General features: G+C 54.9%; 2 protein-coding genes across 2 annotated transcripts; both read left to right on the forward strand.

The window, feature by feature from the left end:
- The first annotated feature begins 7,438 nt into the window (after positions 1–7,438).
- GPR162 (G protein-coupled receptor 162) lies at positions 7,439–13,671 on the forward strand. The gene is made up of 5 exons (XM_055808750.1): positions 7,439–7,672; positions 9,319–11,100; positions 11,927–12,116; positions 12,694–12,845; positions 13,012–13,671. The coding sequence occupies exons 2-5, from the start codon at positions 10,261–10,263 to the stop codon at positions 13,534–13,536; spliced, it is 1,707 nt and encodes a 568-aa protein (XP_055664725.1). The 5' UTR covers positions 7,439–7,672; positions 9,319–10,260; the 3' UTR covers positions 13,537–13,671.
- A 538-nt stretch (positions 13,672–14,209) lies between these two features.
- Positions 14,210–26,082, forward strand: P3H3 (prolyl 3-hydroxylase 3). The gene is made up of 15 exons (XM_055808744.1): positions 14,210–15,358; positions 15,792–15,944; positions 16,667–16,856; positions 16,984–17,115; positions 18,008–18,141; positions 18,420–18,509; positions 18,856–18,908; positions 19,093–19,151; positions 20,315–20,439; positions 20,564–20,659; positions 21,630–21,780; positions 21,952–22,069; positions 24,458–24,533; positions 24,965–25,105; positions 25,382–26,082. Exons 1-15 carry the CDS (start codon positions 14,348–14,350, stop codon positions 25,589–25,591), a joined length of 2,739 nt encoding a protein of 912 aa, XP_055664719.1. The 5' UTR covers positions 14,210–14,347; the 3' UTR covers positions 25,592–26,082.
- The last annotated feature ends 876 nt before the right edge of the window (positions 26,083–26,958 follow it).

Consider the following 26,958-nt stretch of genomic DNA (forward strand, 5'->3'; position numbering starts at 1 on the left):
TAGGATGAAAGTAAAAGTGTGTTGCTGAGATGCCAGAATGTCCTGAAAGAAAAAATCTGGTAAAATATGTACACAGAAGCCTTGTGTTTATAGAAGTTATTCTGCCATCTGCTAGTGGCAGGTCACAAAGCCCTTGGGGTCCCACAGCTGCCACCGGCTGCGGTCCGGGTCTGCTCGGCTGCACTGGGCTGGCTGGGGGGGCAGCGGGGGCTGAGCTGTGGGAAGGACTCCACATGGCACAGACCCTCCCGCAGGATGCCCGGTGCTGGAGGCGGGGGTTTCTCTGTAGCAGTCACACCAACATCACCGTTACTGGCAGAGAAAGGACAGGTGGCAACAACAGCAGCGACAACATCTGCGAGCCAGGGGAAACAGTGTCATGCATGTGTGTGTCCCCACCTCTCCCCTGGAGTGGGGACGCAGCCCCAGGTGGCTGTGGCAGCAGGTGTGGGGCACCACTGCTCTCATGCTTGCTTCTCCACCATCATCCTCACACAAACAGGAGCGACAAAGGCTGGCGCTAATGCTGTTTTCCTTCCCATAGCTTGTGCACAAAACATGACAGTAATTTTGAAAAAAGCCTTGGTCCATATCCTGGTGCTTGCAGTCACTCCTGCTCCTGCCCTGTCCCTGATGGCCAGCGTACCTTGGGAGCTGTCTGAAGCCCATCAGTCTGCTCAACAAGTCATCACCAGGGCTTAAGAAGAGGCCAAGTTTGGGTGCTGTATGAGGGAAAATGAGTGCAGGGTCCGTGGCAGTCAATACAACCATCGTGACAAAGTGGGGGCATAGTCCCCTCAACCAAAACCAAACCCTGCTCCTGCAGTCCAGACCCTTCTCCTTAAATAACTGCTTGAGTACCCAGTTTTGCTTCTCTTTCTACTCACATGGGTGTCCAGAGCAGAGGGATTGATCCTGCACCACCTGATGCCCGGGTGGGACAGAGCAGCACCTTGGGTGAGTATCCACCATGGTCTCCTCCGGCACTGCAGCCACCTCCAGCCGTTCAGCTGCTCACCTGAGGCTCTGGCAGCTGAACCGACCACCCCTGTACCTAAAAACACAAGCTTTCACTTTTTCGGTGAGTCAATCAGCCTGACAAAAAAAAAAAAAAAAAAAAAAAGACTAAGCTGACAGGTTCTGCCTGGCCTCCAGCACTGAGTCCACCAAACCCGTCCTGCCCGGGATGACATGCCTTGGTAGCAGAGGTGCCCGCACGGGTGGCTCAGGGAGCACAGCGGTGCCTGCGCTGCCTGCGGCTCTGGAAGGCTGCCCCAGCCAGCCCTGATCTCGTGCCAGCAGGCATCAGCAGTCCCCAAGCCCAGGCTGGTCCTTTCCTGGGGTGAGGAGTGGCACTGTGTGGATGCATGCCTGGCATTACAGCAGACATGATGGTGCCACTGGGATGCCACTGGGATGCACGGCCATGTCCACAGATGCACAGCTTCCAGTTGTCCCATCTCGATGAGCGTAACAAAAATGGTAAGCCTTCCTCAACACCGCACCTTTCCTCAGCAGGTCTCCTGATCTCAGCTGTCATGACCCTGCCCTGCTCTACTTGAAACTCACCTGCAAGCCCAAACCGCTCTAGGCTCCAATCTCATAAATCTTTTTTTGGCAGCTCTCCTGTCTGTATGTTTTCACACGATGACCTCCTTTGTGCCCTAGGTGCACAGACCACCCTGACTGAGAGGAAAGGCATCCACAGAGCGAGTCCTAGATGGGCTTTGCTTTCCATATGAGTGCAACAGTGAAAGCTTCAGTGTGGGCTTCAAGGCAGTATGGAGGTGGAGGCTCAGACCAGAGAAGAATAATACATAAGTATTACAAATATCAGTGTTGATGTAAATGCACCTGATGAGTCCCCAGCTGGAGTGGACTGCAGGAACATCTTGCCCAGGCCTGGGGTGCGGTAATGCCACAGCATGCTCCCATCCTGACACAGCACACTGCCTTCAGAGCCACTTTTGTGTGGTCCCTTCCTTGTGGCATCCCAGGGGTGTGCTGCATGTATCCTGGTCCTTCTCAGGAGGCGCTGAGGGCTCCTCCCTTTGCTAGGTGTGATGGGGACATACCTGCACTATGCAATGGAATAATGCCTCTTGCACAACATGAAGCATGGCGATATACAGCTCTACAAAGCAGCAAACACAATGACAGGCATATTTTATCTTGTGGTGACAGCTCGTCAGAGTGGCCCTGAGATGATGGCAGGACTCAGAAGGGCGTGCATGGCAATACTTACAAGATGACAATGATAGCAAGAGCTCTGTGCAGTGATGTGGAAACATCACAGAAAGCAAGAGTTTAGAAAAAAACTGAGAAGTGCTGGTTTCCCCTAACGTGTTAGTCTTTGTGGCACTATAGTTCCCCACAGTTCTGGGCTGCAAAAGGGAAAAAGCACGTTTCAGTCCTTCGGACCCACCTCCAGCGCACGATCCCGTCAGGACCCACAGAGCTGCTCGCTCAAGTGGAGGAAGGGGCTTGGACACAGCTGAAGGTATACTGCCCTGCCCAGTTCTGCTGAACTGGGAACGTGTGGGCTGAAATAACCCAGCCCGTAGCTCTACCTCCCCAAGCCCCTCCTGCTTCCCAGTTTATTTCTGCCCTCTGAGTGCAATGCGAGGCAGCAACTCGTGGATGCTGTCAGCCCGGATCTGCTGAGGCAGTCGATGTGACTCATGCTCCCCGCAGGCTCTGCAGGAAGCGCTCGCATCCCTCAGCCTTCAGAGCCAAATGACCCTGTGTGTGTCTTTGCATGTTCCCAAGGTCTGGAAGGGAGGAAGCTGTGCACTTCAGCCTCTTCTAATTTTTTTTTATCTCAGGGGGGAATAAAGGAACAGTTTTCAGCATCCATTTGGGTGGCTCATCAGGCCAGCGCTGCTGCAGAGAGAGGGTAGCTCCCATCCTCCCTTCTCAGAGGTTAAGGTAGAGCAGGAGCACCAGGTTCTTGCAGATGCTCTCAGCTCTGGTCTGGTTCCTTTTTGAGAGTATTCCCAAGTACATGTTTACTAGGAGGATTCATTAGTGGTCTCACATCTGAGCAACACCTCCAAACTATGGCAGGCTGCCTTTGCCTCATGCGTGTCAGCATCTTTCCCCAGCACCCCCCTGCAGAAGCCTTTGGCTCTCCTCTGGTTTAGTTTCTAGCCAGCTTGGCCAAGCCTTAGAGGTGCTTCCAGATCTGGAGAATTAGAGAACAGCAAAATAAGAGGTGGTGGCAGAGACTGCCTCACTGGCAAGGAATCGAAAGGGAAGAGAGGAGAAATCCCAGTTCCTCAGCGCTTCGGCACCAGCTGGCTGGTGTCAGAGCGCCTGTTTCAGGCCCCGGCACTGGGAATTCCCTGCTCTGAGCTTGCCTGTGTGCTGTGTGCAGGTGAGGTCCTGGAGATGAACAGCAGTAGCAGTGACGCTGGCTTTGTGAGGACCATGGCTCCAAAGGGGCCACCACACCAGCTGGAAGAATGAGGGGAGCCAGAGAGCTTCCCTGGCCCAGGCCGGCTGCATCCAGCATGTCAGCGGTGCTTCTGAAGTCTGAGCCTATTTTTACATTAAGAAAAGTTGTTCCAGTCTTGAGAAACCTCAGGCATACCTAGACAAGCTAGGGGAACAGGTGGTAAAATGAAAATTGCAATGCTGTGTTACACATCCAAAGAAAAGAAATCATTTCAGCTCCTTCCAGACATCGTAGGTTCCCAGATTAATGATTCAAGAGCTCCTAATTATCCTTTCTGTGCATGAGAACAAGCAAGTAAGTGTTCAGTAATTTTGGAAAGTGGTATAATTAAATTCTGAAATGACATTTTTACATCCTTCACAGACTGGAACTCACTGCACTGGGATTTCAGTGATGCCACAAGGGCAGGAGGGATAAAAAGGGGTTGGTAGAGCCCAGACAGAAAAGAAGATGCAAAGCATTGCATTGGGCAGGTAGCGTGGTGGGGGAAGCAGGAGGATAAATCCACCTCTGCTAAACGGCATGCGGCGGTGTAACAACCACGTATTTGACAAGCCTACGCTGGCTCTTCCTTTTCTCAAGGAAAATACCTTATACAAATACTTATGTATGTGACAGAGGGAAAAAAAATCTTTTAGAAGGTGCCCAGTTGTGTAAGAAAAAACATTCAGCTGTAAACAAACATTCACAAGTTCAAAACCCAGTTTTTACCTTGCAAGCCCTTCATATTTCTGTGTGCTCATGACCAACGTGGTCAGTTGTCTGTCCCCTCATGCCAAGCTACTACCACTTGCCCATTTTGTAGACAATTTGTCCAGGAAATCTCACTAAATCTTTGTGTTAAGGTGCTAGAAATAGAATGTGAGTTTTGGATATGACAAATCTACATTGCAGTCACTGTCTTTTCTGAAGGAACACGCCAGTGTATCTGTTTGGCTGGGTTCTTGCCAGCCATTAACGCACCCTGCTCCAGAGCCAGGAGGGGTGCCAGGAGCCCGCGGCGAGCACACCGGTGTAGCCTCACGCCGGGGCTGGGGCCACCAGGGCGGATTTAATCACATCCCTGATCGGCAAGGAGAAACACGCATGAAAGCTCCCATGGTCACTGCCCAAGTCCTGAGCCAGACCTGCAAACCACCACAGCCCTGTGAAGCGGCACTGGCTGTTCCATCAGTGCTTTTGCTTTGGGGATTCTGATGTTTGTTTCTTGGTCAATGAGCTCTGTTCCTTGAAGAATCCAGGGCACCTGCAGGAAGAGCATTTCCCTGGGCCTGCAGAGCTGCTGTCCAGAAAAGATTTCTTACCCTGACACTGTAACAGTGGTGTTTCTTTGGGCCTGGATGCCCAAGGGTATTATAGCGAGTAGCTGAGCCTTTAGGCAGTGTATCGCTGGTCAGAGCCCAGTCTGGCTCTGCAGGAATGAAAAATCGCTCCCAGCTCTGTGAGTCTTTCTAAGATATGAGCAGGGGGGGTGGTGTCTCACTTGTAGCCTGGACGTGCTAGATCCCAGAGAACCCTGCACCGTGATGGGCCTTCAGGATTTCCAGATCCAAGCATTGGTGCTCCTTTGCACATGTCCTGCCAATGTGCAGCATATACACAGTTGCGACCCCCTTCTTACCAAAACTAATAAAACCAGGTGTCTGGAAATCTTGGGCAAATAAAGAGAGTCTTTGAAATCCATTTAGATGAGATGGATGGATGGACAAGCACCTGCTTGGGAGTATGACAGCCTTAGGGTAAAAGCTCTCCTTCCCACAGAGTTCTTTCCACTTCACAGTGAATCCTTGATTTTGCACTTTCATTCAAATGAAGAACCCAGCCACATCTGCAAACACAAGAAGCCTCGGCGAGATATGAGGGGCTGCCCCCAGCTCTGCTCACCACTCTCTGCCAGGGGTAGCCCAAGCCATGAAGAGGTGCTGGGCTGCAGGATGTCCCTCCCAGAGCAGAGCTGGGGCAGGCAGTCAGCACCGAAAGTGTCAGGAGCTTGGTTTGCTGTGAGATAACAAGAGGATTTATTCACCCACGCAGGCAAGCTAACAACTCACGCTAAGGAGACTCAGCTTCTGAATCAGAAGAGGGTGGTAATGTGGAAGTTATCACATTAAGTAATTCATACAAATGACACGACTGGAGCTGCCCAAATGTTTATATTTGTGGATATAGACCTCACTTCAAGGCATAAACCTCCTGCAAATTATGGGAGTTGAAAAGAAACGACTGAAGGGGGCTGTAATTGCCCCTTCGCACGTCTCTGGCTCCGGCCGTTACTGGACTGACCACTGAGATGAACCAGCCCTGGGCCGCTCCCACGTGGCAGCTCCTGCGTGCCAAAGAATAGCCAGAGCAAGGCAGCGGCATCATCACCCACCTCCCTCAGAGACATCCCTCACCACCTCCCCAGCAGAAAGCCGGACCTGTTCCGTCAGTCCTGGTTCTGCTCACTGCCTCTAGGCCAGGCCCCAGCCACAGCAGCCAGTGCTACACACACGGGGCTGGGCTCAGAGGGATGGCTTTTGTACCTCTGGAACTGCCCTGGGAACCAGCAGCACCTCCAGCTGCCTGGCTCAGGAGCCTCTCCTGCCAACCCGTACAGCGCCCAGATTAAATTCCTTGGTGTCCAAGGCACTTGAGATCGCCTTGGCTGATATTCAGGATGATGTATGAAATCTGCCCTGTCAGAGGGGGTGATAAAGCTGAGCAGGCCCTGAACTCATACGGTCAGGTCTGCTTCAGCAAACAGGGTGATGCAGCAGGAGCAGATCCATGGGGAAAACACTGATGCTGAGGACTTAGTGGCCATGCTGTAGGTGTCTGGGGGCTTCCTTCAGGCTAACCCTAGCCCAAAGCAAAGCTGAGTACTCATAGTCCTCAGGGCACATTCGTTGCACATCTTGAAGGTCCTTTCAGATAAATTGTTCATGTTCTCCTGATCCAGACAGTGGTGCTAACGCAGCTGCACCCTGACTGCCCAGAAACAGGGACTCCCATCCCACCCCCCTATTCTGATGGAGGAAAGGAATGTAGAGATTTGGTGGATATCAGGTCCCAAAAGGAAAAAGACAAGGAAGGTGTTGGTGCCTTCGCTTCAGCAGCAAGGCACTAACAGGGAAATGAGATGTCTTGTGAAGATTTTCTAGCCAGGATTGCCCTCGCCAAGGGGAGACAGCTGGAGGGGGAGCTTTACCCCTCTGACATGACCGACCCACTCCCCTGCACACTGCTCCCGCTTGTCTCCTTCCCTCTGGTCCCCTTCCCCTGACTGTGGGACGGCGCTGCCGGCTGCTGATGGCAGAGGCCACCACAGCAGCTGAGCCACGGGTGGGCTCTACTCGCCCAGGGCAGCTCGGGGCACGCCGCCCTCTGAGCACCCCTCTGCGAGCCCCGGCCCTTCGCCTCTGCCCCGCACCAGCACCCAGCCCCCGGCATCCCCTCCGCGGTGGGTGCCTCCTCATCGCCCCCACTCTGGGAGTGGGAGCCCAGCGCCGCTCCAGGGCCGGGGTGCGTGCGAGGGGCGCCAGCTGCAGCAGCCCCTGGCCCGGGCCCTGGCTGAGCGCAGCCCCGGGAGCCGCAAGGACCCGGCACGGCCGGGCGCAGCCTGCCCCGGGATCCCGCGCCGGGAGGGACCGGGACCGGGGCCAGGGCCAGGACCGGGACCGGGACCGGGACCGGGACCGAGGCTGGGGCTGGGGCCGGGGCTGGTACTGGGGTCGGGGCTGGAGCAGGGGCCGGGGCTGGGCCCAGCGTCAGGGATGGGGATGGAGCTGGGACCGGGGATGGGTCGGCGCCGGCACCGAGGCCGGGGCTGGGACCGGGGCAGGGGCCGAGGCCGGGGCTGGGGCAGGAGCTGGGACAGGGGTCGGAGCCGGGGCTGGATCTGGGGCTGGGACCGCCGCCGGGGCTGTGGCTGGGGCGGCGGGGCGGGGGCCGAGGGCCGGTGCCGGGACTGGGGCGGCGGCTCCCGTGGCCGGCCGGCCGTCCCGCCCCCTGGCTGCTCGGGCCGGCGGTGCTCCCGCCGCCGTCTCCCGCCGCCGCTCCCCGCCCCTCGCCCCTCGCAGTCGCCCCGCCTGGCGGGTGGCCGGAGCGCGGGGCCGGGGCGGCTGCCTGCGGCGTCCGCTGCGGCGGCCGGGGCCGGGGCCGCCGGGGCCGGGCAGAGGCGCGCACAGCCGCGCGGGGCGCCCGTCGCCATGGCAGCGCTTGCTCCGGCGAGAGGTAAGATGGGTCCCTCCGGCCCCCGCCGCCGCGATCGGCCCCCGCTCCGCTCCGCTCCGCTCCGCCGCCACCGGCCCCCGCTGCGCTCCGCTGCGCGCCGGCGGGCAGGGCCGCGCCCGGGGGGTCCCGCCGACCCCGCGGCCCCCGCTGCGCTCCGCCGCCGGGCAAGGCTCGGGGCGACCCCGGGGGGCAGAGGGAGGGGGCGGCGGAGGCAGCCCCGCATCCCCCTCGCGCCGCGGGTTGCTCCCTTGCTGTTATTCTGGGTCATCTCCCCCGCAGACCCCCGCCCTCGCCTTCCCCTGAGTCACCGGCCGCGGGGGACTCCGCTCTCCCCGCTGGTGGGATGGGCGGGGGGCTCCGGCCGGGGAGCAGAGCTAGGCGGGGGGTCGTGGTGATGGGGGGTGTCTCCGCGCTGGCCAGCCGGCATCAGCTCCGGGACTCTCCCCTCGTCGGGGGCGGGAGGCCCGCAGCTCGGATCGGAATCGGGCCCCCAGGCCAGCAGGGGCGGCAGGGTTCCTTCCGCGGCTGGGGAACAGCGTGGGCCACCAGAACAGCCGGGTGGGAAGGGCGGCAGAAGGAGATGCTGCAAGGAAATCCGTTCCCCTGGGATTGCCAGGGCCGGCTGGCTCCGTAGCTGTCTCCAGAGGCCACAGGCCTAACTGCGGGAGCGCTGGCACTGGGGACACAGATGAGCCGGGGCAGGGTGGCCAGTCCCGCCATGGCAAACCACTGCAGGCCGGGCGGGAGGGGGAAGAGCCGCAGGTGACAACGGGGAGCGTGAGAAGATCCGTAGAGGCAGAAGGAAGGGCAGGGGCTGGGTGGGAACTGAGCTTCTAGCTCAGGCTAGGGGGGCACTGAGCCATCCGCAGAAAGGTGAAGCGTACATCTGCTCTGGTGAAGGCACAGAGCAGGGCGGTACCTTCCCGGGACATACTGCTTGGGCATCCCCTTTAGATGAGGACAGGAGAGGGGGTTTGAGCTGGCAGGAGCAGGGCTCACTGGCAAAGGCGAGTTGCCTCAGGGCTGGCTTAGCAGCCTCCTTCACTGGGTTTGTAACCATGGGGTGTCTGGAGACCAGAGCTGCTCTAGCAGGGACATGCTCGGAGGGTGAGGTGCGTGGCCCAGGGGCTCGTGGTTCAAGGCTGCGGGATGGCAGTGCATTGCTGGAGTGGTGGCACGCGCCCGCACGCAGATGGGACGGGAGCAGCAGGTTAAAATCCAGAGCGATGGCAGAGAAAACCGGGGGGCCAAGGCTGGCGGAGTGGTGGGAGCCATGCGGCAGGAGCAAGGAGTGTCGCGGTGGGCGCGTGGGGAGGCAGGATGGGAATGGTGAGGAGCAATGCAGATCAGGCCTTTCATTACAGAAAGGGCATTAGCAGTGCTTTGGGCAGGGAGCTTCGGGCTGGAAGGGCAGGGAGCACAGCGTTGTCCCAGCAGCACTGGAAGGAGCAGCATGCTGGGAGCCAGAGTCCAGCCTGAGGTACACAGGGGCTGGTGCAGATCTGGCTCTTCTGTTTCCTGAAAGACACAGGGAATGCTCTGCGCAGCCTAAATCCTGATAAAGTGTTTGTGTGGGCAAGGAGAGAGAGAGATCTGGGGAGACAGAACGATCTTAAATTGCTTTCTCTCTTTTCTCTCTTCTCCAGTGAACCTCATGCCCTGAATCTCCAAGGGAACCTTCGAAAAGGACCATCCCCTCCCCGCCGTCTCCTTACTGTTTGCCAGCTCTGCCCCGCACAGTGCAGGAAAGCTTGAAAGGCTGAACCGTGGCAGACAGCAAAAAGGACAACGTAGTGAGGGTGCCGTGAGGTCTTGGATAGGGAACCCTCTGAATCTTGTTCCTCACCCTTCACTCTCTGTGGATAGCTGACAGCCTTGGCAGGAACCTCTACCTGGCCACGAGCGTGGCATTTGGTGAGGGGGATCATACATGGTGTACGTGCCACCCTTGCCATTTCTGTGGGACCTTTGTCCTGCCTCCCACCACTTCTGAAACTCTTGGCTAGCTCCTCACTTGCTAGGACTCTGGGCAGCAGGCACTTGCTACTACCAAACTGTTTGGAGTCCCCAGCAGTCCCTGGTTGCGTGTGGCCTTCACCAGTCCCAGCAGAAGGTGGTCCCTGAGGCAGAAGGTGCCTGGTGGGCATGTGAAGTAAGGAGAGCTTTTTCTTTGGGGGAAGAGCGGAGGAGGGGGATGAAATAGATGGGGAGGGGGGGAAAAAGTGAGCCCAAGCGAGTGAGGGAAGAAGCACTGGCAAGTGTTCATGAGAAGGAGAGAGAAAGAAGGTGGAAGAAAGAAAAAGAAAGAGAACAAGGGGAAAAACAGGTGGAAAAGTTAGAACAAGGGAAAGAAATATAATCAAACAGAACGGGAAGGGAGGACTGAAAGTGAGACAGAGCTGATGGCTGTTCTGCCTCGCGCCTGGTGGCAATGCCTTGAGGAACCCCTTCAGCGTGCATACGCCTTGCATCACAGCAGCGGCAGCAGCAGATGAGGAGGGACGTGGCTCCCCCAGTGCGGAGTCCCCCTTGCCCTCTTACAAAACCCCAGCGGCAGGGACAGGGTGCAGCCTAGCAGGAGTGGCAGCATGGGGGACTCTGAATCAGAGTCCACCTTGCACAACAACTCGCTGTGGTGGCTGGCATGTGGGATGTTAGCCCTGTTGGCAAACTCTTGGATTATCCTCAGCATCACGGCCAAACAACAGAAACACAAGCCCCTGGAGCTCCTGCTATGCTTCCTTGCTGGGACCCACATCCTTATGGCAGCAGTACCCCTCACCACGTATGCTGTGGTGCAGCTGCGGCGTGAGTCCTCTGACTACGACTGGAACGAAAGCATCTGCAAGGTCTTTGTTTCCACATACTACACCCTGGCACTGGCCACCTGCTTCACAGTGGCCTCCCTTTCCTACCACCGAATGTGGATGGTGAGATGGCCAGTCAACTACCGGCTGAGCAATGCCAAGAAGCAGGCTCTGCATGCAGTCATGGGTATCTGGATGGTATCATTCATCCTCTCCACCCTGCCCTCCATCGGCTGGCACAACAACGGCGAGCGCTACTATGCCCGTGGCTGCCAGTTCATTGTCAGCAAGATCGGGCTGGGCTTCGGTGTCTGCTTTAGCCTCCTGCTGCTTGGAGGAATCGTCATGGGCTTGGTGTGCGTGGGTATCACGTTCTACCAGACCCTGTGGGCACACAGAAGACGCCAGCGGTGCCGCCATCAGAGACCGGAGGAAGCATCATCCTGCTCTTCATCAGCACACACCACATTCAATGTGCCGGCCATTGTAGTGGAGGACGTACGAGGCAAAAGGAGGTCTTCACTGGATGGCTCTGAGTCAGCCAAGACCTCCTTGCAGATGACCAACCTCATCAGCGCTATTGTCTTCCTGTATGACACACTCACTGGGGTGCCTATCTTGGTAAGCAGCGAGTTCCCCCTTTCCCTTCAGAGTCTGCAGTTAAACTAGATTTCCCTTCCTCTCAACTTTTAGAGAAGAAACTTTGTCCTCTGTCCACCAGCCGCAGAGCTGCTGCATCTGAATCGGTGTTATTCTGAGAACCAGTTTTAAAAAGATTGCAGTAATTCTCTCATCCTTCCGCAGTGGCATTTTCTTAAGACAAATCTAAGCCTGGGGAATACACACCACACAGCTAAAACCACTGTGGAAGTTTTTAAGTGTCTGAGAGGAGAGGGAATTACTGTGCAAACTTCCAGGGGGCTCTACCTCTGTAAAAACGATGAGATTTCCATTTCTCCAATTTGCTGCTGGAGAACAGATACACCAGCTTTAAAAGCTGTTGCAGAGAGGTTTTTTCCCTTCTGCTTGTACGGTCATAGTCAGCATTCAGGCTTCGGCTGGCTGGTTGATTCCCTGCGAAACTGGAGAGCTGAGGAAGTTCTTAAAGGGAATCATTAAGAGAACAGAGGCTTAGTCACAGCTTTTCTTTCCAGTGGCTGTGTCCTTTGTCAGCACCTATTTAGCTCCAGCTCATAATGAACACAGGGAGGGAAGAAGGGATGCTAGCACCAGGTCTTACGCTACAGATGTGACAGCTTGGAATATGGTCCAGCAAACCTGGGACAACACCACAGGAACAGCATTTCAAAGGGGCATGGGGTGATGACTTGGAAAATCCTTTACAGACAGATTACATTCTACTACAGAATTGACTCCCATTATCTTTCTCCCTCCATCCCCACTTCTGTCTTCCTTCTCATCATTGTTTCTCTCTCTTACCTTGAAGGTTGTGAGCTTTTTTAGCCTGCGCTATGATACGGCCCCCACCTGGATGGTCCTGGCTGTGCTCTGGTGCTCCATGGTGCAGACCCTGCTGCTCCCCTCCTTCATCTGGTCCTGTGAGCGCTACCGAGCAGATCTCCGCACTGTCTGGGAGCAGTGTGTGGCTATCATGTCTGAGGAAGACGGAGATGATGGTAAGCCCCTTGCCACCCTTTCTTCACTAACTCCCTCCTCAAAAGACCACAGCAGAGGAAAGAGGGGTCTGCCTTGGGGAAAGGACTTGATGGCACTCGGAGCGGTGGTGTGGGTGGCTAGGTGGGATTTGTGTTACAGCTTGGAGTTGGCAACCATAAGAAAATTTATTCTGGAGAAGGCTCTGCCACTTGCTTGCTGCCTTAGGACTCACTAGCATCCAGGAAAAATTAGCGCAACATCCTTCACAGTAGATGCCAAGAGTAGAGACGATGTGTACAGCTGCCAAACCACAGCGAAAGTGACACGCTGGGCTTCAGCCCAACTCACTGATCCAAAGGTCCAAGTTCTGGCAGCAAGCGATTCAAAAGCGAAGCGGAAGAAACAGGGCAGTCCCTGGGTGCTTTAGTGCTGCTGCAAGCAGAAAGACGAGGTCCTTGTTCAGAGGTGAGTCCTGAGGGGCTGTAGGGAGGGCAGCAGAAGTCAGACAAGCATTAGGATGGTGTCCGTATAATAGATGCCCCGATAACCCTCTGCTGGCTGAAAAGTGTTGACTGCTGTTCTCCTCTTTGCCATCAGATGGGGTGTGCGATGATTATGGCGACGGCAGGATCTGCAAAGTAAGATTTGATGCGAATGGTGCGGCAGCTGTGAAGCGGGACTCCCGGGATATCAAGCTGCTACCCATGCACCACATGTTGTTGCCCCAGGACAAGGTGCACTATCTGCAGGTGAGCCGAGAGCTGGCAGGGGCAGCCCCACAACACATGTCCTTCCCTGTCAGTCTCCCGTGCCTTGTGTCCTCTTGAGCCTCTCCTCTTGAGAAAGCCCCAGCTACTCCCCTCCGGTTCTGTCTCTTTGAGTCTTCCATCACCTGCCTCCTTCTCTGTTTTCCAGGTCCCTATCTCCCGGAGAATGTCACATGATGAGACTAACATCTTCTCCCACCGGTCCGCTCCATCCTTCCTACACAAGTGGTCTTCTTCTGACGATATCCGCATTTCCCCCCCCCGCAAGCCTGGAAGCCCCGGCTTCTTGCCTCCTCAGCTGCATGACTACCAGCACCGCCGGCGGCCCCCAGAAGATGAGCTGACAACCCTACGGCAGTTTTTGGAGGGGGGGCTGATGCCCCGGGGCTCCAGCTCCAGCGCCTGCTTCTTCCGAGATGAGATCACAACGTTCATTGACGAGACGCCGCAACCCACCCCAGCCTGCAGCCCACGGCACTCCCGTCTCTTGCTCGCATCACGCCGCGATCGCCGCCTCTCCCTCGGCAGCAGAGAGGAGGAGAACACCGACCGGCCACGGCGCTGCTCCTTGGCTGGCAACGAAGCCTGGCATCTGCCAGATGGAGAGCAGGCACCGCGCGAAAGGACCCTTGAGGCCTGCGAGCCACAGACCTTCCAGGATCCTAAACTATAAGAGATCGCATCAAAAACATTCAGTGCCATCACAATTTTTAAATAAAACTTCAAGTGTTCCCTTTGTCCTGGGACCCGATCACTAATTTGCATTCTCATCTTTCTCGCCAGCAGGCAGGAAACATGGCACCCCATGCTGGTGGGGGAAAAAGAAGTGGGACAGACCCACAGAAGGTGGCTCGACTGACGGAAAGACAGCCTGTGCCTGCTCTCAGGTTACAAATACATCAACCACCACCACCACCACCTGGCACCCTCACCAGTCCCATCCCTTCATGAACTCCACACCCTCGCATCTGCTCTGCCCGAAGAGACAAGGCAGACACAGAATGGTATTAAAATTCTATATTTGGAGTGTCAATCGTGTGTCTGTTTTTAAAATAATATATTAGTAATAATTTTGTTTCCATAGAAACAAAATGACTGTCCCAGTGTTTAATGAAGCTTCTTCACAGGCTTCTGGAAGGGAAAGGCGGAATGTGCGAGGCTCCTTTCCTCCCTCTCCTTCCCTTTCTTGTCAGTGCATTGGAAGGCAGCAGATGCTCAGCAGCCCAAGGAAGGGAACGAAGCGCGTGGAGGAGCTGTCACGGGAGTCTGGGTGAAAGGTTTTCCCTGGCCGTTTCAGGGGACACTCGGGCTGCCTACAGCTACGCAGGAGCGGCCTCTGTGTTTTCTGATACTGCTCAGCAAAAGGTATTGCTTTGAGGCAAAGGCTTGAAAATAATTAAATTCTCTCCAAAAAGACCCGAAGCCATAACACCTCCTTTCACCAGTGCCAGCTGTTGGTTCCAGTGGGAACACTGCATGGGAACATGGCGGCCCACACTTCTCACACAGACGGGAAGGTGGCAGAGCCTTCTGGGGGAAGCCCCCAGCCGCCCACGCCGCCGAAGCCGGGAGGGGTGAGGTCTGGAGCGGGCTCCTGGCCGCCAAACCCTCCTGGCAGGGCGGTGCAGGGTAGCGAGCGGCGGCCGGGCCCTGTCCCGCCCGGTGCTGGCTGCCGTTCCAGCCAGGGGCCAGGGCTCGGCTGTCGGCGGGCAGCCCTTCGCCTCCAAAGCGCTTCCCCATGCGACGGGACGGTCAGGCCGTGCCCGCACCGGCGGAGGGGCCAGCCACAGCCGCCGGGGGGCACCGCGCTGGGCCCGGGGACCCGGGGGGCAGCGCGGGGGCCGCCTGGCACACACCAGCCTGCAGGACCGTGTCGGGCAGTGCTGGGCCCGCCCCGACCCCCGGCAAAGGCGGCAGGGCCTGCCGGCCCGGAGGGGGCCTCGGCCCCGGCCCCGGCCCCGGCCCCCGCCCCCGCCCAGGGGCGGCCGGCCTCCCGCCCACCGCGGCCCCGGCCCGGCCCCCGGGGTGGGCTCAGCCCGCGGCTCGCCAGGCTGCCGCCCCCCGCCTCCGCGGCCATGGCGTCCCTGCTCGGCCTGGGCCTGCTCCTCGCCGCCGCCGCCACGTCGCCGGGCCGCCTAGTCCCCTACGACCTGCTGTACGCGGACGGGGTGCGGGCGTACTTCGCCCGGGACTGGGGGCGGGCGGCCGAGCTGCTGCAGCGCGCCCTGCACAGCTACGCGGGGCTGCGGGCGGCCCGCCGCGCCTGCCGCGCTGCCTGCCGCCGGGAGGCGGCCTTCCTCGGCGGGCCGCCGGCGGGCAGCGGGCCCTGGGAGGCCGCGCTCTTCGGGCGGGTGCTGCAGCGCGCCGACTGCCTGCAGCACTGCCTGGGCCGGCGGCTGGGCGCCGCGCCCTCCGCCCACCGCGCCAGCCTCGCCATCCGCCGCGACTTCCAGCAGCGGGAGCCCTACAACTACCTCCAGGTCGCCTTCTTCCAGGTAGGGGCCGGGGGCATCCCGCGGTGGGCGCCGCCCCGGGCGCTGGGCAGGCCCCGAGGGGCTGTGGAGGCCCGAGCCGGGGGCTGCCGGCTGGGAGGGTGGGCAGGGGGCTCTGCTGGAGGGCTGGGGGATGGGAGGGGCAGGGGGCTCTGCTGGAGGCTGAAGAGGGGGTGGGAAGGGGGCTCTCTTGGAGGGCCGAGGGGGGGTTGGGCAGGGGGCTCTCTTGGAGGCTGAGAGAAGGGGGTAGGCAGGGGGCTCTGCTGGAGGCTGGGTGAGGTGGTGGGCAGGGGGCTCACCAGCCCACACAGGGGCTCTCAGGGCAGCGTGGGGAACAGGTGCCCTGTGGGTGCATCCAGGGAGCATCTAGGTTGGGGGGTGTGAAGGGAAGAGGGCACACAGCAGTGTGACAGGCGCCGCTGCCTTTTCTCCACAGCTGAAGAAGCTGGATCAGGCGGTGTCCGCCGCTCACACCTTCTTCGTCGCCAACCCCCAGCACCTCCAAATGCGGGAGGACATCGAGAAGTACCGTCGTATGTCAGGGGTGAAGTCAGACAATTTCCGGGACCTGGAGGCCACACCACACTGGGTGAGGGTTCGATGCAGAGCTGGGCATCAGCAGCGCTTATCCCATCCTAGCGACCAGTCTGGGACCCTGATGTCTTCCCGTATAAGGTCCATGGCTCAAGACAGGGCTCCCATACATAGAATCATTGAGTGATTTCGACTGGAAGGGACCTTAAAGATCACCTAGTTCCGATGCCCTGCCATGGACAGGGACACCTCCCACCAGCCCAGGTTGCTCCCAGCCCTGTCCAGCCTGGCCTTGAGCACTTACAAGGATGGGGCATCCACTGCTTCTCTGGGCAACCTGCTCCAGTGTCTCACCACCCTCGACACAACAAATGTCTTCCTTAACACTGATATAAATCTACCCTCTTCCAGTTTAAAACCATTGCCCCTTGTCTGGTCATTACGGGCCTTGGTCAGAAGTCTCACTCAGTCTTTCATATAAGCCCCCTTTATATTTTAAAAGCTGCAAGAAGGTCTCCCTGAAGCCTTCTCTTCAGGGCGAGGACAGACCATTGCAAGTGTGATAGAGAGACTTTCTGGTGACGGTTACGGCAGGCTGCAGGGCCTTGGAGAAGAATATTTGGCTTAAGTCCAGAAGATTTGCTGTCACTGCGTGGTGGGCTGTGGATGATCAGGCAGGCCCCTAGATGTCAGCACTACCCTGTGAGCAGCTCAGAGTCTCAGGGCATCGTTTGGTGTCACCCACACCGATGGGGGACCTGGGTCTGTCCTTTGCAGGAAGCATATGAGGCTGGGGTGCAGCACTACAACGCAGATGAGTACGTGCAGGCTGTGGCCAGGCTGGAGGAGTCACTCACAGAAGCACTGTCAGCACTGGAAGAGTGTCGTGCCCTGTGTGAAGGGCCTTGGGAGGATGAGGTCGAGGAGGAGGAGGAGATGCAGCCTGGCCTGTACGAGGCCATTGCAGGTAGCATGAGAGGCACAGAGGGCTGGGTAGGAAGGCCATGTGCCCCACACTGGATATGCCCAATTTCCCTGTGCTCCTGTCTGGAAGAAGTGTGAGCTCCTGCCTTTCTTGCTCCTCTCTCTTGCAGCCCATTATATTCAGGTTTTGAAGTGCAGGCAGCAATGCGTCCTTGAAATTGCCACAAAGCCAGGGCGGATTTCTGCCACAGAAGATTTCATACCCTCTCATCTTGATTTACTGCAGTTTGCCTATGATCAAGGTGAGCAGAGCCACGACCCAGCAGGTTATGCTGTGGTATCCCTAAACTTGCCCTTTGCCTCTGGACCTGGAGGGCAGCATGTCATGGGGACAAGTGACACACTGACCTGTGCCTTACCTCTCTCTACCCCTGTCTGCTCCCCAACTCTTCCCAGAATCTCTCTTCTCTTGCTCAAGCCTGTGGCCACCCTGGGAGAGGTCCCTTGTGATCCACTTCAGTCTCCCTGTGCAGCTTCTGTGATGGGTGGCTGCTGCTACTTCTTTCCTTCAGCACGCCCCATTTCAAGTCCTTGCTCCATCCATCTGCTGTGTATTTTATACCCTCCTTTTCAGTACGTGGCTCCAGACCAGATCCCCACTTCCTAGCTAGAGCATGTGCGTGCATCTCAACAGTGGTATTCCTTCTGAGCCAGCTCTGCCTGCCCTCACTGAACTGATGGCCTGTTGTGACACTGGTCGTCCTGTCACCCTGTCACTTTCACATGTCCCTCAGTTCTCTTGAATGCTTCTGCTCCATCCCATACTGACCCAGCTGTCTCATCTCCTCTGTCAGACCATTGGTAAAACTTGTATCCGAAAGACCCCTCATCATGTCTATCGGGTGGGGGAAGTGGGACCATCTTTCTTTCAAACACATACATACTTTGTCTCCTTTGAACAAGTTCCCAATAAGTGTTTAAAGTGAGCCCATTCTTCACCAGGGTCATTCCCTGTATTCTCTGCCCATCGTTGGGTAGACTCCCAACTAGGCAGGGATTGATGTGTGCTTGGTGTAAGGCCTCCTGCTACTGGATCCCAGCTGGGGCATTGGGTGCTGCTGGGCTAAACACATTTGCTGCTAACATCAAGCTTTGAGAGACTTACTTGTTTGTTCTGTTCTGTCCCTGCCCAAGTTGGGAACCAGACACTGGCTGCTGAATGTGCTGCTTCCTACTTGCTCTTCTATCCCACGGATGAGCTGATGTTGGAGAAAATGAGAGAGTATCGCACAGAACTGGGAGAAGACACAGCTATCACAGCCAGACAGGTAGTTACAACCCCAGGTCTGTACTTTTTGGCCCTCTTCTGTCCCGTACAACAGGATCACAGTCCAGGAGACAAAAAAGGAAACATGTTTCACTGTAGATGCATGTCAAGCCCAGGACTGAAGGAACGAGCCCGAGTTTACTTACAGTCTGTACCAGGCTCTTCAGGACAGAACTGGGCTTTCATCGTGCACAGCAGTGTGTTGGGGCAGGTTTCTGCCGTGGAGAGGGATGGGGTTGTCTTTTGTGGCATAGTTTGACAGGCTCTTTCCTTCCTTAGAATATTGAACATTATGTGCAGAGATCTCTGATGGAGAAGAAGTTGATTTATTATGCAGTGGAGCATCTAGGAGGAGCGTTTAACGACCCTGTAAGTAACAGTATCATCTTAATCTTCCTGCCCTGATTTCACCAAGACAGTTGCCAGAATTCACTTCAGTAGCACCTGATCCAGAAGGGATCAGATGCTGATGAGAAGGTCCCCCAAGTCCTTATGAGGTGGATCTTTAAGGCCTTTTTGCTGCTCAAAGACTGAAGTTAGTTTGAAACTGCTGCTGTAACCATATCCATTAGCCCAATCTGGCTCTTGTCAGAAGCAGGCCAGAACCGGTGGTCTGGTAGTCACTGGAGAAGTGGGACAAGGAACTGGCCGTTTGACATGAACCAGTGTGGGACAAGTTTGTTGTGTATTGAACCATCTGCATTTGTTCCTACAGGATCTTTGGACTCCAGATGACCTGATTCCTGAAAACCTCAAGGGAAAACACAGGTAAGGTTGGCCAAGTCGTCTGGAACTGAAATATAAGTGTTGGAAGTAGGGGGTGGTACAATATACCTGCTGAGGAATGGTCAAAACAGGAACAGGAAGGATGTGAAATGCTACCGCAGAGGAGGGTTAGGCATAGCTCTGTGCGCTGACAGGCCTGGTCTCTGTTTTTTCCTTTGCTTCCGAGAGAGGATCAGGAGAAGCAAAAGCAGCAAACTCTGGATGTGGAAGAGTGGGAGAAGAGGGGTAAGTAAAAGAGCTTGGAGAAGGACTGGGATTCAGTCAGCCAGGCTTAGTCAGACTAAGTTCTGTCTTTTCTTCCATCCTCAGACATTTGAATGCTAGATGCAGACTGACTCGAATGGCTCAGCAGGTCTTCTCACTGTTTCTTTTCTCCTTCTTCGGTGCATGTGTAGTCTTGCAAAATCTCACTGCATACATGTCTGGGATGAGATTTCAAAGAGCACTGTGGCTGGAGAAGCTGAGAGCAGTGATGCCTGAATACGTGACGTGCCTGTGGACATGCAGATCCCTGTTCAGTGTGGCAGGCATGTCTACACCAAACCTGGTTCAACTCCACTAGCTCGACTTCAAACAACAGTTTTTGTGAAGGAGACAAGGAGACGGGGCTGGGGAACAGAAACTGGAAATAGGCTATTCGGCTTGGGCATGTCTTTCCCGGAAAAAGACAAGTCCAAATAGTTTGTGGCTGAATGCTATAGACTGCAGTGCAGTGTCCCATGTTATTGCTGGTCCTCTGTTCTTAGGTGCGGACAAGCAGCCTCTTGCAGGGCTCTTTCCTGGAGTCTTTGCTTGAAGTGACCCCAGGTGGTCCTCTGCTGTGACACATGGGAGAGCAGGTCGTTCTGAGGGCCTGAGTGCCTTGGCATTCCTGACCATCCAGGGGTCAGAGGCAGGGGGGTAAAAAGGCCAAAGACCAAATCACCAACTAATATCCTTTGCTTCTCTTTGGGGCTGAAGAAAATCGATTCACTGGAGATAATCCTGCGATAAGATGTGTGATTGAAAGGAGAGTTGATGGAGGTGTTTACCTGCTTCTTTTCTCCAGAGCCTCACCCCAGTAGGCTGGACCTGTTCTGCTGCTGCGATCCACAGTGCACTCAACTTTCCCCAGCTCCCTGCTGCTCTCCCAGCAAGCCCAAAGTTTCCGCTGGCTCCTGAAGCACTCGCTGTAGGCCAGCTTCCTCAGCTGATGCTCTGGTTCCCCTGAAGCATGTGAGGGGTGCAAGTGGCCCAGGTCTGCGAGGAGTGGGCACTTCTGGGGGACTGTCCTATCTTCTCAGAGAATGTATAGTGTCTCTCCACTTCTTTATTCAGGCTGGGGGTGGATGTCTGAGGGCTTCTCATCCAAAGTTTCCTTATATTCATCTGTACTTGCTTCTTGACAGGTCCTTTGCCTTTTGAGAGTATTGCTGTCACGATGGATTCCCGCCAGATGAATGGAACCCAGAGGGTCGTATTTGACAGAGTGCTGACGGAGTCTGAGTGCAGGGACCTTCTGCGGCTGACAAAGGTGAGACCTGGGTCTTGTAGGAGCTCTTGTGTGCATACTTTCCTCCTCAGCAGGCAGGGTTGCAGTGTTTCCATGGAGGATGGATGGCAGCCTCATGTGTGCCATTTGTATCCTTCTGTTCCAGGCAGCAGGAGAAGCAGGAGATGGCTTCCGGGCAAGACGGTCGCCTCACACCCCACATGAGAGATTTGAAGGCTTAACTGTTTTGAAGGCCGCACAGGTAAGCGGTTCTGTGAGACTGCTGCCTTCTTGATGGTCCAGAAAGAGTGTTTGCTACCCGCACGTTTTTCTCTGTGAAGTGTATGCTGGATGAGGTCATGGGGGTGTTATCTTCCTTGCAAGCACATGTATGGTCTCCCCACCCCTCATCCTCCATGATCACATTTAGGCACGTTGTACACGGTGGGCCTGACAAGTGCTTTCTCTTCTGTGAGACAGAGTTTTGGGATTGCTACTTGTCCCTTAGCAGTGGTCTTACAGACAAGCTTAGCTTAGAACTGGAGAATAAAGGTGGAAGGAGCCTCTGGAGCTGTCTAGTCTGACCTCCTGCTCACAGCATGGCTAATTCCAAAGCCAGATGAGATTCCTCAAGGCATTGCGCAGGCAAGTCTGGAATATCCCCAAGGGTGGAAATTCCCCAGCCTCTCTGGGCACCTGTTTCAGCGATGTACCTACCTCTCTTGGGACAATGAAATTTTTCTTTATATGTAGCTAAAATTTCCCCTGCTGCAGCTTTTGCCTGTCACCTCTCGTCTTTTCAGCATGTCCCTCTGAGGAGAGACTGTCTCCATCCTCTGTATAACCCTCTTTTAGGTGACAGGAGACTGTTGTTACCTCCTCCTTTGGCCTTCTCTAGGCTGGAGAAACCCAGCTCTTCCAGCCTCTTTTTCTAGGTCATGTGCTCCAACACCCCTGCCATCTTAAGGCTCTTCACTGAAGACTCAACTCCAGTTTGTTAGTGTCCCTTGCATACCCAAAATGATGCTGCATTCCAGATGTGGCTTCATGTGCTGAGTAGAAGGAATGAATTGCTGTACTCCTGCCTTGTATTTACATGAGAAAACATGTTCTGTTCTTGCATGTGTGACCAGAGGAATTTACACAGCTCTCTCCTGTACTGCATACATGTATCATTTCTTAAGAGTATCTTTGTATGTAAGTATTCTTACAGGCCTGTTTTTCACTTGCAGCTGGCCCAGAATGGGGATGTGGACTGGAGAGATGCCAAATTGCTTCTGCAGGCCAGTGAGAAGTCGCGGAGAATCATAGAGTCCTATTTTACTCCTGGAAAGAAACTCCATTTCTCATTCACACACCTTGTGTGCCGGACGGCTGTAGATGGTAACAGTTTCACCCTGTTAGTCCCTGTCTCCTGGAGAGTATCCTCAGTCCCAGCCACGTGCTCTCAGGAGAGTCTCTTCCCTTTTACTCTCACTGTGCCCCTTTCTCTCTGCTTTATTCTTTCTTGAAACTGAAAATGCCAGTATTCTTTTTTGTAACTTCCCTTTTCAGAGGAGCAGGAAGGCCGCATGGATCTTAGTCACCCTGTCCATGCTGATAATTGTCTCTTGGATCCTGAGGGGCAAGAGTGCTGGAGAGAGCCACCTGCCTATGTGTACAGGGACTACAGGTAAGAGAAGGGCACCTGCATTAGATCATGTGGAGATCAGAACGCCTCCCTGGCCCCATCAGAGAATGAGCTCAGCTTATAGAAATGAGGTGATGGGTTGTTGGCTCAAAGCCAGCCAGGACTGTAGCATCAGGCAGAGGCTGCACCAGTGGCTTGAGAATGAGGTGTGAAACACCTTCCCTAGGTTGGGGAGATGATCTGCCCTTTCTCCCTTCTCACAGTCAACGTTAACAGAGAGCAGAATGAAGCTGGGAGGCTGCACAGACTAGAACCATGATAACAGATCATTGCCTTGTGGGTCAACCACAATACTACAGGCCACTGCCAGCCCTTATGACAGTCTTGTTTCTTCTATTCGAGTTCTGTCTTCCATGGTTTTCCATGCACTGCAGGAGAGAGACAACCAGGCTCCTTGGATTTCCTTTGTTTGAGCAGTCAGTGTACTTTGACTATTCTCTCCGTTCATCTGTCTCAAGATTCACTGCCAGTGCTTTGTGTTGGGTTTTTCCATTCCATGTGAGAGTTTTTTTCCAGCCTGTGGCAGGTTTTGTTACTCTTCTGTGAAAGAACCTGAAATATATTTTAAAGATGTTGACAATTGTTGCATGCTGTAGCTAAGTGAGGTCAGTTCACCGCAGTTGATTCCTCCTATTTACCATCCCATCTCTGGGCATCCAGGAATCTTCTTTGCCTTTTCTTTGAGTGGTAGCTGTACCTTGAGCAGAAATCCTTTCTGAACAGCCTATGGTAAGGGTGTGGGACTTGGAGGGAATTCCAGTATCCTTGAGTCCGTTTCCCTTCTGATACTGAGTTGGTATAGTCAGATTACAAAGTTACCAGGCTCTGTCATGTAACTGGTTAGATCTCTGCCCCTTCTGTGGGAAAGCTGTCCTGTCACCTCGCTCCTCCCTGGGTAGTGGGCTTCTCTAACTTCTGCTCAAATGTATGTTAAAATATCTTCCTGGCATCTGTGCCACTGACCTATTTCCAGGAGTATTCATGTCCTCTTGCAGAATGATTTGTGAGTGACCAGCCAGCTCACAAGGGCTGAGCAATTCCAGTGTCCTTTTGAAAGAGGTCCTTGTGCTCTGGGCTTCCTGGATTTCTTCTTTGTATTTGTGCTATGGTCATTAATGAAACTATTGAACAGGATTGGGCCCAGGCGTCCAAGAGTCCCAGTGCTGCTCCTCCAAGCGAACAGTACTCCTTTCGGTGCCCGTGGTGCACTAGTCACTGTGTGCTGTTCCCGTGCTCTTTTTCACCTTCTCTGTATTCCTTAGTAATTTGTTTAGTGGAACTGTTTTGAGTACTTTTACCAGAGTCCAAACTGCTGAAGATCAAGCATGTTGTCCTTCCTTGGGAAATAACTGTTTTGTCAAAGATTGTGTGGCTAGCCCAATCTGCTTTTAGTAACCCCACATTACATTTTAAGACTGTTCTCTATTTACCTCTTGTCCTTCAGTTACCCTTCTCCTCAGAAATGGAGTCTAAAGCCCAGCAGACTCCTGAGGTCAGGCTAACAGGCCTGTTTATGCTTCAGCCCTGCTGCCTCTTCGGGCGTGTGAGAGCTGCCCTTGCTTTTCTCCAGTCGTGTTACCACACTTCAGAGTCTTACTAAAACCCTGTGGCAGAAGAGCTATAACTTCCTGGGTTTCAGGGTTGGTAATCCTCTTGCTGTCCTTAACGTTTTGTTTCAGCAGCCACAGTATTGATTTCTGTTTCTTTCTCCCAGTCCCATTAATGAGCCTCTCTTGCTCCTCTGACATTTTCTATCAACTTAATTGAATACCAAGAGGAACTCAAGTAGTTTGTGGTCCATTCTTTCACCTGGTTGACTGTGGTCTCGCATGCACTACACAGTTGCTTCAGTACTTCTTTTTTAGTCTAACATATTAGTAAAGAAATGTCTTGGTTTAATTTTCTTTTTTGCATGCACTGAGCCTCTTTTTGACCATTCTTGTGTTACCCTGAAATTCCCTGACTCTTAAGACATGGCCTTCTTTGCTGATCAGCCTCCTTTTCCAGGCTTTGGATTATTTCCAATCTCAAAACATAAACGGCGTCATACCAGGTCAGAACCAAAGTCTGCCTAGCCCAGGGCATTGTCACAACAATGCCACAGATGCATGCTGCAGAGGATTAAAACCAAACCAAACCAGGACAGGAGTGTAGAGCTGACGCCCTGGTACGCTCTCCTCGCCTTCTGTGGCTTGCAGCTCACAGTCTCCTCTGAGCTAGGTGCTGCTGTACTTCAAATTGATTCTGTTAACTGGTCTGCTCGATTTTTGAACCACTGGTATCCACAGCCTCCTGTGACAAGAAGTGTGGGGAGACACCTGGGAGGAATGACCTTCACTGTCTTTATGTCCTCTTCCTTTTCATCCACAGTGGCATTCTCTACCTCAATGATGACTTCCAAGGTGGGGGCCTTTTCTTCACTGAAATGGACACTGTGACTGTCACAGTAAGTCTGGGACTGGCCAAAAGAAGGAGAGAGGACTGAGGGTGAGACAGTCTGGGTGGAAGGAAACCAGTTGGTTATTGGATCCCACCACTCCAAAAAAAACAGTCCAGTGCTGGTGCTGTGGCAGATTCAAATAGTGGCAGCTAAAGGCAAATTGAGGCAAACCACAGACAGAGGAGAGGTTAACTCCTTCCCAGCTGAGATGTTCCAGCCTCTTGCGGTCTGTGGGTGTCTGTGACCTGCGTTGTCCCTTTGATTCTCTCTCTATCCCCAAGGTCTGCCTTGCTTATAAACTGGCAGTGGGTGCCTAGCAGCTGTCTGCCTAGCAGCTGTCTGCTCTTCCATGTTCCCAGAGGCAGTGTGACCTCTGTAGGACTGTGTACCCCAGAGCAGGGGGGCTACTGACTTCATTGTCTCTTCTCTCCTGGCAGGCTAAGGTGCAACCTAAGTGTGGGAGGTTGGTAGCCTTCAGCTCTGGCAAGGAGAACCCCCATGGCGTGTGGGCAGTGAGCCGTGGAAGGCGCTGCGCCATTGCTCTGTGGTACACGCACTCCCAGGAGCATGCTGAGCAGGTAAAGGACCATGCTGAAGAAATGGATATGAGTACCTCCAAGCAAGAACAGATCACCCTGAGGAATGGCTTGTGGGCTTTCCCGTGGGGCAGGGGCTAGTGCAGCAGCGGGGGGCCGTCCTCTGACCAGGTGCTGGGTGGAGGGGCCAGCCTGTGATGGGTCCTGCAAGGGAGAACAGGCTCTGAGGGGCTTGGATAGATGTGGCAAAGATGAGATGTGTCTTGTCAGCCCCTGCAGGCAGAGCCAAGATTCTAGTAGTCATATCTGTCTATGCAGGAACGGGTAAAGGCGGAGAAGCTGATGGAGCAGAGAGCTGTGGAGCAGGACCGGCCTGATGGAGAGCGTCGGGGGGCTGATCGCAGCGGCAGATCCTCCGCAGAGCCTCCCGTTCCCAGCGGCGGAGCCAGGCCCACGAGCCAGAGACAGAAGCCTGGCTCAGACGGGACACAGCAACCCAAGGAGCTGCGGGCCAGAGATGAGTTCTGAGCACATGGGGCCCCGGGGGCAGGACTGGCACACACCATGGCCTGGTGGGTTGTGGTAGCACCGGGACCACGGAGGCCTGTAGCGCAGTGTATTAGCATGCTAGAGCTGTAGCGATGGGGAGGGATGCAGCTTTCTTCTCTGTGACATCCCAGCAGCTGAAAAATGGGTGCAGGGACAGAGTATGAAAGTTGGTGACACCAGGAACTTCCTTCCCTGCCTCACCAATGTGTCTGTCTCACTCAGAAGTGAGAAGATCGGGTCTCCTCACCCGACTCCTCTGAGTGCCAGCTTCTCTGTCAGCCAGGGCCAAACCTGAGGGGGAGGAGGAGCCTGGGGTCTTTCAGCGAGGGCTGTCTCACGTTAAAGAACTCAGAACGGAAGCCTCTGCATTTCCTAAGCGCCTGTAAACTCCAGAACCTCACAACTAGTCTGAGGGAGGGAAGGTGAGGGACTGTGAATATATGGAATAAAAGCAAAATTTTGGACACAGACGTTGGTGGGAGCTTGAGTCTGTACACCAGGAGGGAGACATGCACATTTGTTGCTGATGGAAATTTAATTAACCAATTATGGAAAGAGATTGAGCCCTCAGTGAAAGAAAATGAAGTGTTTGCCCAAACGCCAGCTACTTCCAGTGGGGGAGAGCACTGCCATGACTTTGCCCTGGATAGGGTGGGGAGTGCCTTTAAGAAAAACCACTGTACGCTCATGTTTCCCCGCAGCAGGGCCTCTTTTTTTTCCCCCCTCCCTTCCCATGCACCAAACTGCCCCTGAAAACAGAAGAGATATTTTGTTTATCATTTTCCACCCTGCTGTCACTGCACGGGGGATTAGTGTCCGAGATGGGATTATATTGTAGCCAAACAGGAATTGAATGGGGTGGATATGGAGTATCAAAAAGAGCATTGACCCTTTTCCTGGGAAGCATTAGAGCCAGAGATCAATCAGTGGTCATGACATACATCAGGCCTTGATGAGAGTTGTGCGTGGAGACCCCAGCAGCAGTTCAGGTGGAAGAAATCTGTAGGGTCAGGGCCAGTGGTATAAGAGGTGGGTGAATGATTCCCCTCGTCACTGTTGGCACAGGGCCCCTGCTCCATGGAAAGGGAAGTCTTTCCTCAGTGCTTCCTTTTTCCCAGCGCTTCCTTAACGCGCAAGCTTGGGAAGTCTGCATTGGCAACCCTTTTTGGCCCCTGTCCTCCCCAGGGTCACGGCAGAAAAAGGCAATTTGATGGGTGCATTTCAAATTCCCTGTCCCTGGCGAGAGGTCCATCACATCCCAGTGCTCATGGGTCCATCCTGATGATTTACGTGGGGGTGCTGGACAGTTCCTGCTTGACGAGGATGTGTTGGGTGAGGGGTCACTG

Source organism: Falco peregrinus, chromosome 6 (genome assembly GCF_023634155.1).
Source record: "Falco peregrinus isolate bFalPer1 chromosome 6, bFalPer1.pri, whole genome shotgun sequence".
Taxonomy (NCBI): Eukaryota; Metazoa; Chordata; class Aves; order Falconiformes; family Falconidae; genus Falco; species Falco peregrinus.

Coding starts and splice junctions, on each gene's coding strand:
- P3H3 (XM_055808744.1), top strand. CDS start 14,348: ATGGCGGCCCACACTTCTCACACAGACGGGAAGGTGGCAGAGCCTTCT. Junction 15,945..16,666: donor TGGAGGCCACACCACACTGG/GTGAGGGTTCGA, acceptor TGTCCTTTGCAG/GAAGCATATGAGGCTGGGGT. Junction 20,660..21,629: donor CTGTTTTGAAGGCCGCACAG/GTAAGCGGTTCT, acceptor TTTCACTTGCAG/CTGGCCCAGAATGGGGATGT.
- GPR162 (XM_055808750.1), top strand. CDS start 10,261: ATGGGGGACTCTGAATCAGAGTCCACCTTGCACAACAACTCGCTGTGG. Junction 11,101..11,926: donor TCACTGGGGTGCCTATCTTG/GTAAGCAGCGAG, acceptor CTTACCTTGAAG/GTTGTGAGCTTTTTTAGCCT. Junction 12,846..13,011: donor ACAAGGTGCACTATCTGCAG/GTGAGCCGAGAG, acceptor TCTGTTTTCCAG/GTCCCTATCTCCCGGAGAAT.